This window comes from Meriones unguiculatus, chromosome 18 (assembly GCF_030254825.1).
Source record: "Meriones unguiculatus strain TT.TT164.6M chromosome 18, Bangor_MerUng_6.1, whole genome shotgun sequence".
Lineage (NCBI taxonomy): Eukaryota > Metazoa > Chordata > Mammalia > Rodentia > Muridae > Meriones > Meriones unguiculatus.
Genome location: NC_083365.1, coordinates 25668690 through 25683753, shown reverse-complemented (window position 1 = coordinate 25683753; position 15064 = coordinate 25668690). Strand labels below are relative to the sequence as shown.

The following is a 15064-nucleotide window of genomic DNA, read 5'->3' as shown; positions in this document are numbered from 1 at the left end:
CCACCTCCCCAATATCAAGAAAGCAAGCAGAGCAGGCAGCAGGCAAATGTTAAACCCACCCTGAAAGTGGGGGTGTGGAGTGGATGAGAAAGGCTGGTGGAAAAGATGACACTTCCTGGGGATGCAGAGAGGAAGGATGAAGATATTTACCTGCAGGCCGGATCCCCATGTGTTGCTGACCGTCCAATACAAAGCTCCCCATAGGCTGACCCTCTGGACTATATGCTGCTCCTTGGCTCACTGAAGGATCAAGAAGAAAACCTGATTGTAGTCATTCGAGGACACAGAGGAGAAAGAAGAAAAGATATACCAAACAATCAGCAATTGTTCCCGCTGTATCAAGGACATGTCACAGACAATGTGGATGGCATTTTAAAGATGGCGGCTGAGATGAGGAGGGCAAGGATTCAGAGAAGGTATGGGGGAATGGCTTTCACCAGCATGGTAGGCCGGCCAGCCTCAGGGGGCCTTTGTTTATCCCTTGATCATGGAGAAGGCTGAAAAAGTGAAGGGCAGGCAACCAGCAAATACTGCAAGAAGCCTTTCAGTTGGAGGTTTGACTTTCTGCCATCTCTACAGGCTTAATAATAAATTTCATGTCGATAGACCTATTAGAAATTTGAATATCTTTATAAGGTAAAATAGACTGGAGGAAATGTTTCCCTTTTTACCCACATCAAAACATGCAAACGTGAAACTAGGATGCTACGGTTGTTTGACATTCTTCAGCCACTGGCCTCCTGGCCTTCAGAAATAGAGTAGCGTTTTAGTATTATTGAGGAAATTTTTCTGAAAGAGGAGTACTTGCAATTTAAATGAAGGCCAGAGTTTGAGTGCCCATCAAGTTCAACACACTTGTGAGTGGCACAATCATTGCAAGGGAAACTGATTTTTGTTCTTATAAACCTTTTCATGGAGACCTCCTTAGTAAACTAAGGGCATGCCCATTTCAGAGCAAAACGTTCAGAAGTACATGGGAATGGTTCTGACAGCTCCGTATAATAACTGTTTTAGAGAAATGGAGAGACATTGTGAGAAAAACCCCACATGTATTTCAGTGGGATGGATGGGATGCATTTTAAACAAAGGTAATAATCTTTTAATAAAAAAATAATGCCGGCAACGCATGTCAGGCTTTAATAGAATATTATGAATAGTCAAGGCAAATGAATAGATACAATGAGTTTAACTGTGTATGTTCCAGCGGGGAGGGCAAAGCACACACCAAGGAGTTGTGGGTAACAAGAAAATGAGAGTGTGCTAATGATTGGATGCAGACAGGCAAGGAGTAATTCCAGAGTTCACAGTCAAACAAACTGCTTGTGGCACGAATACTTGTGCCCAATTACCAATTCAGGAAGAAAAGCAAAAGCGGTTTCAGTAGAGTCGGGGTGGGAAATCTCCAATTAGCACCAATTAGTGAAGTTGCTTCCTAGAGCAGAATTCTGGGGACGTTAAATAAAAAATTCTCCCAGAATGCCTGATGGAAGTACTTATTTACCAGGTGAAGAGACAGAGTCTTGGAGGAGGACTTGAGGATTTGTGCCCGTGGGATGTGGCTATAGATAGATAGGTGTTAGAACTTGCCTGCTCGATTTGACTGGTCAATCATGGGCTGTACTATTCTTCTCCTGGCGTTAATAAACCTGAAACGGAAGAAAGACATCCAGTTACCAACCTCAGTCTCTGTTTTCTGCGAAAAGCTTTTGCGAGCACTGTGGAGGCCACACCAGTGACCAATATCTACTGCAAACCATCTACTTGATTGACAGGCAATTTTGCCCTTCAATGTGCAAAACCAGCTGACTGGGCCAACACCAAGCCAACTTGCTACTGATTTTCAGAGAGGGACATGAGTTCTCCAGGAAAAGGCGTTGCCTTTCTGCTTGTGTGCCTGCTTTTGGAACAAGTAGGAACCAAGTTGCAGCGCACAGAATGGAAGCTTTTGCCCCTTTCCCTGGACTTCTCATCCCAGGGAGACTCAGATTCCCTTGCAGCTGGCCATAAATGAAGCCCAGGCTCAGGCACTCGGCTTTCACAAGGTATTGTTAGGTCAGCAAAGCCATCAATTAGGCTGTCTGAAGTTTTATCACCAACACAGCAATAATAAGTGCTGGCCCAAAGACTTCTGGTCTTCGGGCAACTCCTGCAGCTTAAGCCTGTAAAGTTAGGGGTCACTCAGAGGTCAGTGCCAGCTGGGGGCGGCCTTTGCAGCCAAAGCAGGGACACCCAGGGCACTGGATAAGCTAACTGCCAACCATAAACTCAGCCACCTTTCAACCCACTCGAAAGCCAGCGTCAAATCCACATGGTTGATATTAGGGCCCGGGAAATAGTTTCAAATCAGGTGGTTGCTGATTCCTGGGAATGTAAGGAGCAGCGGTTATTTTGTCTAAGAAGCCTGGATCTAATTTTGTTGAAAATCCAAAAATAAGTGCCTACTTCATGTTACTTTAATGTTTAATAATGCCCATCAAATATTCATGTACAAACAGGGTAAGACAATAAGAAATCTCCTTTATTTCTCCAAATTTAATAAAAACAAAACAATTTTCCACCATTTGCGAGTTACCCTTGTCCCAGAGCTTTTAATGATGGTATTTCCCCACACGTATGAACTCCTGGGAAAGATCCAGCGGCCTTGCATTCGTTCTGGGGAGGGGCCAGTGGTAGGGATCGTACAGCTAGCTGGTCCTTCAAAATGTGTTTTATTGATAACATTTGTTTTTCAACATTGCCATTTTCAAATCTTAACCATATGGGGGGCGGGGCTTAATGATTAATGCATTTACATGGGGCTCCAGGCAGGACCTGAGAGATCTCTCTCTGAAGAATTCTCAAGCACTGGCAGTTAAGTCCCTTGGTGGAGGACAGTGAGCCCACACAAGTCTCCTCAGGTAAGAATACAAGTCAGGCTGGTGAATAACAGCCAGGAGAAAAACCAAAGGGGGCTTTTGCATATTTTCTATTTGCAAAACAATGAACTTCGGTAGGACTTTAAAAAGGATGTCACCGTCACAGTTGTCAAAAAAGGTTCCACCCATTGGGTTTGGGGAGGGATGTGCCAGGCTACTGTATGCTCAGATAACCAAAAAATAAATAAAAATAAAAAATTAAAAGGACAGTTGAAGTTATGTCTTTATGCCCACCTGTTCCCTGAACTTATCCCCACCATATTATTGTTGAGACCGAGGCCTAGGAGGTCTCCTTCCCCTCCACCCCCCTTCTCATGGGTACATTTCAGACCAAGAGATGCCCAGGGCAGGCTTCTTCAGTCTGTCTCCATGTTTCTGGTAGAGAGAGGGGGACTTCCTCTTTGCCTACACTGCCAGTCCTGTAAGTTAACCCTTTAGGTGAAACAAACTGCTATCTCCGCCCCCTCCCCCTTAAGTTTCCTTCCTTTTGTTTCTTTATCATTTACATCTGGAGATTGTTCCCCTATTTACGCTTTTCTCCGCTGTTCCCTCAAACACTCTCTCACTCACAGGGCTGCAAGGCATCATGGTTCTTAGTTCTCAGCAGGAGAACTCCACACTGTCTTCAAACAAATAATTACTGGGAAGGTTAGAGGTTCACTCAAAGGTCATTTCTTTGGATACTCATCAGAATGTTTACATTAGTAAAAATGGGGGTCCTCTCAAAAGGTTGTTCAATGGGGGTGATCCAACAATACAGAACATTTAGAAAAAGCTTTCTGTGCGCTAGCAGGTCTTTATAGAAGCACTGAACTTGGCAGTGTCACTCCAGCATCGCATTTTCAGCTAGTTTCCATGGCGTGGACGGCATGTGCAACTAGCAGTTATAGCCTTTCTTTGCTCATTGCTCCTGAGGAGGCTGAAAGAAAGGTCTTCACGGGGAGGGGAAGAATCCTTTCACAGAGGGCCATGGAAGACTTCATATTCTCATGGGGGCTCCACGCAGCCTCTGTGAAGTTTCATTCTCAGTGTTTTTCGTCCCAGTACTGTTTCATAATTCCAATGCATTCTTTCAAATCATACAGGATTTGGAAAACATATGGGCCCCCGTTTTTTTGCTCTTGTTCCTCGCCCCCACCCCCGAAATCTCTGAATGTACAACTCCTGCCAATTGTCAACTGCCCTAATCTCAGGATAGCTTATTAACACATACACACTATTGTTAAAACTAATAATGTATTTACTTTATGAACATTTGTGATCTTAAAAATTAAAATGACTCTCCACTTCCCTCATGCTGGCTGATGACCTACCCTTTGGAAAATACTCTCATAAATACAAAATGGAGCCATTTAATTTTCAGATGAAAAGAAAATGAAATTGGGAATGATTTTTTTTTATTTGTTAATTCCAAAAATGAACTTTCCATATATGTTCCTTCCCCTAGATGATTTGACATGAATTCTTTCACTTCCTCTGGTTATATTTTAAGAATGACCTTTCCTTGATGAAGATAATAAACAAAATATCAAGTTTTGATTCTGCTTAAACTTTGAAGCATCTAAGTTAAAAAAACAAAAACAGCTCATCTCCAATCATTCAACACCAGTCCTCAATTCATATGGAAAAATGTAACTTCCTTGTTCAAAGACAAAAGACTTGTCTTTAAAAGGCTCAAAAGGTTTCTTGGATATGAAATGGGTCTCACAAAATAACATTTTGATGAGTTAAGTGTAAATGAATCAGACACATATGGATTAAGTTATCCCTGCATTTCACACGGGTTTAAAAAATAAGGGGAAAAGAGGGTCTTGGCAAAAAACATTTTGGACTTTGCCAAACCCAAAACATTTGAAAAATTGCTGAAGACATCCAACTAACCAAAATGCAGCAAGCTGCACCCAACTTTAATGAAAACCCCCACAAGTTATTTCCAATCCAAAGACTGTTAGGTTTTTCATCTGTATCTGATATTAAAAAAAAAAAAAAAAGAAAAGAAAAAAGAAAAAAAAAAACTCACTAAGTTTTAATGTCATCCCAGAATGATTTTGAAGTTGCAGACAATCTACTTCTGTATTAGCACAGCAATTTAACCTAAGTTATAAAGTCTCCTTAGATGTTAAACAGGTCTTTAAAACTCTGAATTGTACAACTTGTGTGGAAAAATGTGTTAATAAATCTAGTGTCTTCTCCAGATTTCCCTTAAAAAATTTTCACTAGCCTCACTGTGACTTTTTTTAAGGGCTACAGATAATTGCATTAGTGACTCCCTAGGGGATGAGTACCCCAAAGTACACTAGTTCTATCGATTTGTATTGAGCATGTAGTGCCCAGGCTCACACAAAAGCTTCTAAGAGAGTCTCCTGAGACTATTTGCATCTCTAAATTTTACTTAAATACAAAATGCATTAGTATGTATAATCCTGTAAATTTATATACTAAGTAAGACTCTTAGCTTAAAATAACTTAATTATAGAAATAAATTTAGTGACTTTCTAAGAATCTCTTAGTCAACTCAGAGATAAAAACAACAGCAACAACAGCAGCAGCAGCAGCAACAACAACAACAACAACAAAAAACCCTGAGTAGATTTAAAGGAATGCACTCTAGACAGAAAAAAAAAAAAAATCACAGAAGCCTTACCTATTCTTTCTGGAGCCCACCATCCATCACTTCAGGAAATAGTTCAGCTCTGCATGCTCCCCCACCCGCTGAAATCTGACCACTGAGTTTTCTTTTAAAGACTTTTCACTCCAAAGCATAGCTCAGGTTGATGGGAGTAAACTTGGGTGTCATTCTTGATTGTTGGTAGATTCCCCCACGCCTTTTAAATGGCTGAAAAATCCCTTCTTTCTGGTTCACTAACTTCTGGCCACACCTGGTAACCCACTCCTGCAGGCAGCATTCCTTTTGTTAGAAAGCACAGGTCTCTTGCCCTGCGGTTGCTTGGAAAGCAGCCAGCCCTGAACACTCCAAGGATGGCTGGATTTGAAGCTCTCACTTGGATTGGTGTTGTCAAGGAAGAGGCTTGAACTGTTGACAAGGGATCAGATCAGATTGGAAAAGGTGTAGTCGGGAGATTGGTGACAGGACTGATTAAAAAAACAAAAAAAGCCCTACTCTCCACTTTGCCTAACTTTAGGACTTGTCTACCAGCGCGCTGCTGCTGCAGATTTCAGTGACACTTCAACCTTGGGAAATCAGTTAGTCATTTTTATTTATTTTTTTCTTAAGATTAACACACACACGTTTTATTCTTGTGCTAGTCTTGTGTTGAATCAGTGGTTCGGCAGGTTTAACAAACTGCACACACCCGAGGTTTTCACTGGTGTTCAGACACAAGATCTTTTCTCGAGGAATACTTTGGGCAAAGTGAGGTAAATGAATGAGATTCATGTATGACTTTAGGACACATTCACAGATCATAACTAATGTCCCTGAGCTACAGTGTAATTACAACTGGATAGAATATTAGGTTTGCCCACACCTGTGAAAACATGTGAAATAAATACCCATACACTTACAATATGAAATCATGCTGTCTGAGTGGAAGCCTGAACACCCTTGTAGCCTTATGAATTTGCCTTGAGTTGGGAGACTGTTCATGCTGACACAAAAGGCCCAGGGCAAAGTTATCAAATGGGCGACAGTTCTTTTCCAGGTTGTCTTCTGGGGGCTGCCAGCGCTCTACCTAACTCTCCCCTAAAGTGACAAGGGCCTCTGTAACTTATTCACCAAAAATACCTCCTAAGATATCATCCCACATTTTAAACCTTTTGCACAGAGAAACACAACAATAAACCCGAGTGCATTCTCTGTAACTTTCCTAAGCATCACTGTGCTTCTTGTCTGTCAACTAGCAGATAACCTGGCCGGGACTGTTTGGAGGACCAATGGAGATCATGTATGTAAAGTTCTTGGCATCCTGCCTGGTATGTAGTAAGGGCTCGTTAAATGTTAGCCTGTGGTCAGAACGCACCTAATCAATGTTCCTAAGAAGCTCTGCTCCCTTATAGATAAATAAGGAAGAATAGATGGTGACTACTAAAAATATCCATACTGGGCTGATAACAGGTTGAGAATGCAGTTTGGTTCTATAAGTAGCATGTACCTGTTGGTAGGGGCTTTGCAGAGATCAGAGTTTAATGTGAGTACATAATTGTGTGTGTGTGTGTGTGTGTGTGTGTGTGTGTGTGTGTGTGTGTGTGTGATTTTAGACACCAGAAGAAGCATCTGTTTGAAGGCGGAGTTGCAGAGTGGGCTCATTTGCAAGTGTATCTTCTTAATGGCTCTCTGGATCCTCCCTCCCCTTGAGTTCTCAGCAACAGCAGCTTCCAGAAGACCTCCAGAGGGCTAGAGGTGTGGACACATCCTAGCGCCCCAGCTAGCACTGCTCTTCCCAGATCTGCATTTGCAAGGTTCTCTGCGTGACCTCTGCACACATATGTTTGGGAAGCCTGGTAGTAAGTACCATCCCACATCTCAGCGCTCTGCCTAAGAACAGAAAGTTGTGGAGTTCAAGACTTAACTGTGACTCTCGTGGCTGCAAACATTACACGAACAATATCTCTTTAAGTGTCTCAAATCTAAAGAGTCTTTTAATCACTTGCCTTGGATAATAAACAGTTTATAATTGTTATTTTACTTCATCTGTATCTCTTAAGGTAAAAGTTGGGACAATAAAACGTTTTTGTGGAAATTGTCAATAGAGGGTCCCTTAAGAGAGGACGGCACACTGCTCTTTGGCTTTTTCCACCTACTTCTGTACTTTTTGAACTTCAATAACACATAATATATATATATATATATATATATATATATATATATATATACATATATATATATATATTGTCTTAAAAGAATTGTTGAAGGTGATGGAGAGAATTGGGCATTTTCTCTGACTGAAATTTCTACGGACAATTGTAGTTTTGTTTTCTAACTAATTAATTAATTAGGGTTTTTTCGAGACAGGGTTTCCTGTGTAGCCCTGGCTGTCCTGGATTCCCTTAGTAGACCAGACTGGCCTCGAACTCACAGAGATCCACCTGCCTCTGCCTCCCAGAGTACTGGGATCACAGGTGTGCGCCACCACACCTGGCTTAATTTTCTTATTTAATGAAAGTATATGAGAATTTGCCCCTTACACAGGGAATTTTCTTTTACTTCTTTTTGAATGCTGAGCCACAACCAACACAATTCCATTAGCACACCCACACCAAGCGGCAGGTAACAAGCATCCAAGCAGGTCCCGACTTTGAGGTGCTGTTTACAGAATGCCATCAAAGTTATTCACATGTGGCTATTTATCACCTTTTCACAAAAGTGGTCTTTCAGAGCTACCTGAAAGTAAGGGAGGAGAAAACACTCCAATTTCCTTAGCTCCTCATATCTAGGATCTACCCTCTTAAAGACAGGACACTAAGCCAATAGACATAAGCTATAGCATATTACCTCATCCTGTACGTGATTTATTACAGATAGAAATCAACGAGGAACTGAATTATTTTGAATGTTTTACTACTACTGACATTAAAGCTTCAGCTTTGGAGAGCTGTACACTTTAGAGCAGTCCTGAAAACCACGTTCTGCAGAAGTAGAAGATAGATCTATAACTTCACGCCACTCCATCAGCCCACAAAGAGACAGTTCCCAGCTCTGGTGTATCTCTCTGACAAGGCTTTGAAAATTACCCGGTCTCACCTGATAATCGGTTGCCCTCATTCACCAGCCAGCTCCCATTATGTTACACACATGGGCTAATTCACATGAGGAATCTTGTGATCCCAACACATCTTGTAAAAAAAAAAATTTTTTTTAAAGCATTCATGATGACCTTCGACTGAAGTGTTATCTCAGATTCTGCTTCTCAGCGGAAGTCACCTAAGAATTTACTGGCCCCCAATGCGGCGAACTCTTTAGCAATTATGTTGGAAGATGTTGGAAGAGGTCAAGGTGCACTCACATGTCCTGGACTATGGATAGGTCTCTGATTAGCTTGTCATCTGCTTGGAAGAAGATGTAGGCTGATTCCCTTATACAGTGGAGCGGGCCAGCTGTTAGCTGCCTGTCAAGCCCTCAAGTGGACAAGAAGTCCAGGAGCAAAAATGTCATTCCTTTGATCTGGCAAGGAGCAGCTGCTGATTTATAGAGTGGGACTTTGTTCTTCCGTTCTATTTTACTTTCTTTCCTAAGGCAGAACCACAAAATCCAGGAAAAAAAAAAGTGCCGTTCCCAGCAACATCAACAAGCTCTGACAACTGCAACAGGGTTTTTCTTGGCCCTAACAAAGCTCTCAGGCATCTCCTTTGACGCTCACCTTTCCCCCTCCCTTTCCCCCACACCTCTACCATTTTTTTTTTTTTGCAAGCGGTAGTTATTGTTTAATTCAGCTTCTGTAAATGGAATGGACTGTGGCCAGGAAGCCTGAGGCGTAAACACACCTGTATGAAAGAAGCCTTATTGTAGCAACCCTCTGCAAGCAAGCGCACATGAACTGCACGTCCCCGAGTTCAGAAAGAAGGCTCCATTTTTTTTTCCTGACAGCAGATTTTACCCTAAGTGAGTTTCTCTTTTTGGTGTCACCAACCTATGACGGCCACATTTGAACCTTTCCCTCTCCAATGGCATTGCACTCATTCAATCAAAGAAAAGGAAAAGATTTGCCTTTTATTTTTTTCCATCTGAGAGCAAACAAATGCATCAAAAATGTTTATCTGCTATCTATAATATCAATCACCGAAAGTTGACTTAATGTCCAGAAAGGCTTTAGCAAATGCAATATCCAAGATGCCATAGTGGTGATTTCATTACTACTGATTTATACTGACATATAAAAGATAAAACAACAACAACAACAAAATAAGCCATGTGCATTTTTTTTTTGGACTGAGAACTGAACTGGTTGCAAAGGTCTCATTTTGTTCTCAACGGTAATCCTGTCCATTAGAAGTCCCCATCAAGAGAGTGGGGCATGGAATAGCAGCATTAAGAAGTCATCATAACCTTGTCAGTTGTATGACAGTGGGAATTCATCAGCTCTTTGGGCACCCACGTGCGTTGTGTGTGTGTGCATGCATACAGGTGCATGGCAATAAACTTTTCCAGGGACAGATTCTGTAACAGCTATCTAGATTTTTCTGTGCCACTCCAGAGGAAGATGAGAAAATAAAAACAGAGATAGAGATTCACTTTTGTTAATTCTGGGCGATTTATACTTATTCCTTCAGAGGTGGAAGGCTGAAATGGTGGGAGGGGCTGTTTTAGCACAGAGGGGAGAGAGAGCTTGTTTGCATTCAGTCAGGCTCTGTTCTAGTGCCCTTCTCCCTCTTTTCTTGTGTTCAGAGGGAATGGGGATTTATTTAGCTTGATTCCTGGGTTTATCCTTTGGCTAATCAAAATGTGTTGAGCACTAGCTTTCTCGTCCATGGTCATTCTTATTCAGCAGCTGTGTCCTCTAGGTGTGTGTGTGTGTCTCCCAGTAATTGGCTTTGTGGGTGGGGAGCTGAAAATGGGCTTTACACTCTACTTGCTCATTTCTTTTCAACCCTGAAACAATTATTAGGAATAATTTCAAGGGTCATAAAAATCTGTACATGTGTCACCATTGCTAAGCCATCTACATTCTGCAGTTATCCTAAACCAAATTTAATGACATATGGACAATGTATGTAAATATACGTAAGCATTTAACATGCATACCGTGCCTTTGGAGGTTTGTATTCTTCATTCACACAAAAACAAACTGAAGACGTCACAGTTCGAGAACACACAAGTTCTTGCAAATAAACACCTATCGCCAGTATGTTAGTGCAATGGGATCAACCAGTGACCTAAGATGGGCTGATCGCCAGAAGTGGCGGTGCATAAATGCTCATAATCTGAGCACCGAAAAAGTCGAAGCAGGAGGACAACAAATTCCAAACCAGCCTGGGCTACATAGTGAGCTCAAGGCTAGCAAGGGGCTGCAGAGCAAGGAGGCAGCTGAGATCGGAGAGGGGTAGAACACACTTGCAGAGTGCCTGCTTAGCATGTGTAAGGCCTTACACTTGTTCTCTAACACCAGAAGAAAAGAAAAGAAAAGAAAAGAAAAGAAGAGAAGAGAAGAGAAAAGAAAAGAAAAGAAAAAAGAAAAAAAAAAAACCCAACCAGATTCTTAGAAGGTAAGAGTTTAACCAGTGTAAAAGAGAATTTCAAAACAAAACAAGGACACTGGCTGCTCTTCCGGAGGACCAAGGTTCAGTTTCCAGCACCCACATGGCAGCTCACAACTGTCTGTAACTCCAGTTCCAGGGGACCTGGCACCCTCACACAGACATACATGCAGGTAAAATACCAATGCGCATGAAATAAAAACGAATAAATCATTAATAACAAATATACAAACAAATGGAAGGGGAGAAAATAAAGAAGTGCTTGAAAGTACCAGCTCGACCTGGGGTGGCTCTGAGAAGCAGGAGGGTAATTAACCTGAGATTGGCTGGTCCTTTCTGCTGGGTTCTGGGGGAACCTGGTGGCAGTTCACAGGCAAGCCACGTGGGGTTCTTCAGGGATAGAGTGGAATCTCTGATGGAGGTTTATTGGATGGAGAAGTGAGACTGTGGTGCTTCTTGAGGAAGACCTCTCCAACAGCCAGGTAGATGAGGAACTGAACTGAATTACTGAGAATGGAGCAGCTGAGGTGGATCAGCACTCTCAGGATTACCCAGGGAGATTGCAGGAAGACTGGGGGAATGAGATGGACTCCGATTAAGGGGCTAGCAATGAAGATGGATAGCATGTGACTTTCAGAACAGCTTTTGCATTGGGCTTTTCTGGGAGGGAGCTTATGTAAAGGGCATTTGGATGGGTCATCTGGAGGGTTTGGGTTTGATATAGCTTGGCGCACAGTTGATCCAAACTGTCTGCTTGCTTTTTAAATTCCTACTTATTGTGGCAATATGGAAGTCCACTGGGCTTCTAGATGTCACCTTTAAGTGGCCAGTGGAACTCTAGAGCTGAAAAGGTAGGAGGCCACGCAGGACAAGCACAAAAGAAGCATGAAGCCCAAGGAACAGGTTGCTACTTCAAAACTATCTCTCTACTTCACAATTATAAAAGTAGGACTGGTCTAGATCTCAAGTAGTAACCTTAAAAAACTGGCCGCTTCTGAAAACACCCAGCCTTTTCAAATACCTTGAGATTTTCCAAATTCTTTGGTCCTGCCGGCCAGTCAAATAAAAAGGAAACCTTCCAGGCAATGGCCTTATTTCTAGGAGGTCTATTTCACTCGTTCTGAGATGATCTGTGCGACCTGATTTAGAAACTGTTGACAATGACACATTGTGCTGTGACACAAGTTGTATTGCCTTAAATGTAGCATGAGTGGGCTAGAGAGATGGCTCAGTGGTGAAGAGCACTGTATGCTCTTCCCAAAGGACCCCAGTTCAATTCCCAGCACCCACGTGGCGGCTCACGACTGTCTGTAATGCCAATTCCAAGGGATCGGACACCTTCACGCTAATTCACATAGAATAAAATTAAATAAATTAAAAATAATTTAGCATGAGTGGTTTTTAGTAATGGCATTAAGCAAGGTACACACACACACACACACACAAACACATGCACACATGCACTGCGTTTTTAAGCAATTGCATAAGATAATCAAGGGCAGGTTTTCTCTAGGTGGTGACAACTAATTTAGAGGAGAAATTGATGGGATGGAGTGTTACACTTAAAAAAGGACTCCATTAAGTGTGATGGTGTCCAAACTGTGTCCTTCTCATAAACCATATTTTTCTTTTTAAATGGACTTTTAAGGTGAAAGACGCAGCACTTCAGCCTACTCTAGGTGTGGAGACAAATGGTTCACAAGTCTCTATTCTTCCACTGAGGCCAAATCACTCCAGGACCTGCCATCTAAAGCACCAGGAGGGAGGGGGGTGCTATGCATGTGAATGCCCCCACCAGAGTTTTCATTTGCTTCAGGGGCCCCTCTTTTGGGAACAGCAGGGGATGTTTCAGAAGACTAGATCCGCTTGCCAGAGCATTTGGAGGGACAGGGCTCTTATCCCCTTTCCTTTCTCCTGCTGGCTTAAAAGAAAGGATTCTGCTGAGGACACATTCGAAAGTGGCAACATTCTTGGGGGCCTTTTATCGACACCACTTCTTTCTTTAAACTGTAGCTTGGTCTCTTGTTTGGGAGGCTGAGATTTTAGCACTTTTAAAGGGAACCATAAGTGAGAAATCTCCCAGGTGTTAAACTTTCGAGTGGCTTCAACCCAAAATAGGGTGGGGAGGGGCGACAAAAGTAAAACACCGAAAGTCAAGTGCTATTATGGAAAAGATCTGTCAAATAAAGCATCGTAAATACGAATACAAGTGGCATTCCTCCTATTTAACCCAGCACTAGCTATCTAAGCGGCTCGTATTCTGGTACAAACTGTCGAAGGGGTTAAAATCAAAGATTTAAAACAAAACAAAAAAAATTAGTAACTTTCAACAAACCCCATGCAAATAAAAATAATCTTTAGAATATTACAAAACATAATCCTATCAGGAAGCAAAAATAATTCTACTCACGGACACATGCCTTAATGTTTTCATATTCGTGATGTTTAAACATCAAAGACTAATTTTTATATAAAAGTTCTGGTATTGCCTTTTCTTAAGGCAATTAAACATTATCTTTTGCTTGGAATGACACCCAGGAAGCTTCTTGTGTCTTCAGCAGAGATGTTACACAAAGCGTTTCCAATGCGCTGGTACTGTTATCCACAAAAATATTAGTATCATCCCGTAATCATACAAGACATCAGATATATCCTTATAAACCACGAGAGACCAAGCAAACCAGAGGTTATTCTGTGTCTGCTTTAGTCCTTAAGTATTTTAAGTTTAAAGGGTTGGTTAGCGGATTTGCTCCCCCAACCTCCGTTGTCAGAGGAATGAAGACACCAACCTTTGATTCTAAAATTTCCTACAGAGTTTCAGGTGCCAGCTGGATGTGCCACCGTTTGAAAAGATTTTTAGAGTACACCCAGCGTGGTTTAACTTAACTCTTACAGATAAAAACAATGGCATTTGGAATGCCTCCGTCTTCACAGGGGAATATGTAACATCGCCATCTATTAAACATGAAATAATTTAGTGCTGCAATTTTCTTAACTGTCATAGATTTTTTTAATCATGTAATATACAAATAATCCAAGATTAATTCATCAGTTTAAAGTTAATATGCTAACTAGCTAGGGCCACACTATTTCTTCCATCTGGGATGGTCTTCCTTCCAGAGCCATCTGGTCCACACATCATTCAAAAATCTTATCAGAGAGCACCTCTTTGGGATAACTTTGTTGCATAATCTGATTAAGAAGCATTTCCTGGGGCTGGGGAGTTGGGTCTTTTGCCTGCCACAGTGCAAGCACAAAGACTAAAGTTTGGATTCCCAGCATCCATTGAAAAAAACAACAATAAAAAAAGCCAAACCAGGCCATGGTGCCTCTATATGACCAGTGCTGGTGAAGCAGGGACAGAAGGATCCCAGGGATTTGCTGATGATTATAGCTGCAGATTCACTCACAGATCCTATCTCAAAAACTAAAGTAGGCAGCAGGAGAGGAAGATATCACAACAACCTTCAGCCCCTGTATTCAAGTGCATATACATACAAATGCAAACGCTTGTGTGTGCGTGAGTGCACGCGTGCTTGTGCACGCACACACACAGACACACACCCAAACGTCCTCAGTCATTAGTGAACACGGTCCCTGCAGCCTTTGTTTAATGTAATTTACCTCTCTGGTTTTCACATAGTTGACCTTATAGAGAGCATATTTTAGTTCTTTGCTATTGACACCGTCTCAACTATCCACAATAAAATGTTCGGTGAATAAACAACTGAACAAGTAAATGAAAATAGGATTCCTTCCCCTAGGAAATAATTTAGAACTGACAATAGAAGCATTAGGAAATCTCTTCTCTTCTCTCTCTCTCTCTCTCCCTTTCTCTCTCCGTCTCTCAACAAATGGTACAGCTCAATCCCCGATGAACCACATGCCCTCAAGCTGGGCAGAGCTAACATGGGACATAATTTTGGCATCCTGGGTCTGCTCTAATGAACGTCAAACTGAGAAATAAGTGAAGACTCTGGCCCAGTACAAGGTGTGAC

General features: G+C 41.9%; 1 protein-coding gene across 7 annotated transcripts in view; it reads right to left on the bottom strand.

Annotated features, from left to right (window-relative positions):
• The window catches only part of Meis2 (Meis homeobox 2), a 203288-nt gene that overhangs the window by 4048 nt on the left and 184176 nt on the right, over positions 1–15064 (bottom strand). For all 7 annotated transcript variants that reach the window (XM_060371782.1, XM_060371780.1, XM_060371781.1 and 4 more), the window contains 2 exons: positions 1588–1646; positions 151–261 (listed from right to left, as the gene is read on the bottom strand). In XM_060371782.1, the coding sequence (XP_060227765.1) occupies positions 151–261; positions 1588–1646 (170 nt within the window). The remainder of the gene's footprint in view (positions 1–150; positions 262–1587; positions 1647–15064) is intronic.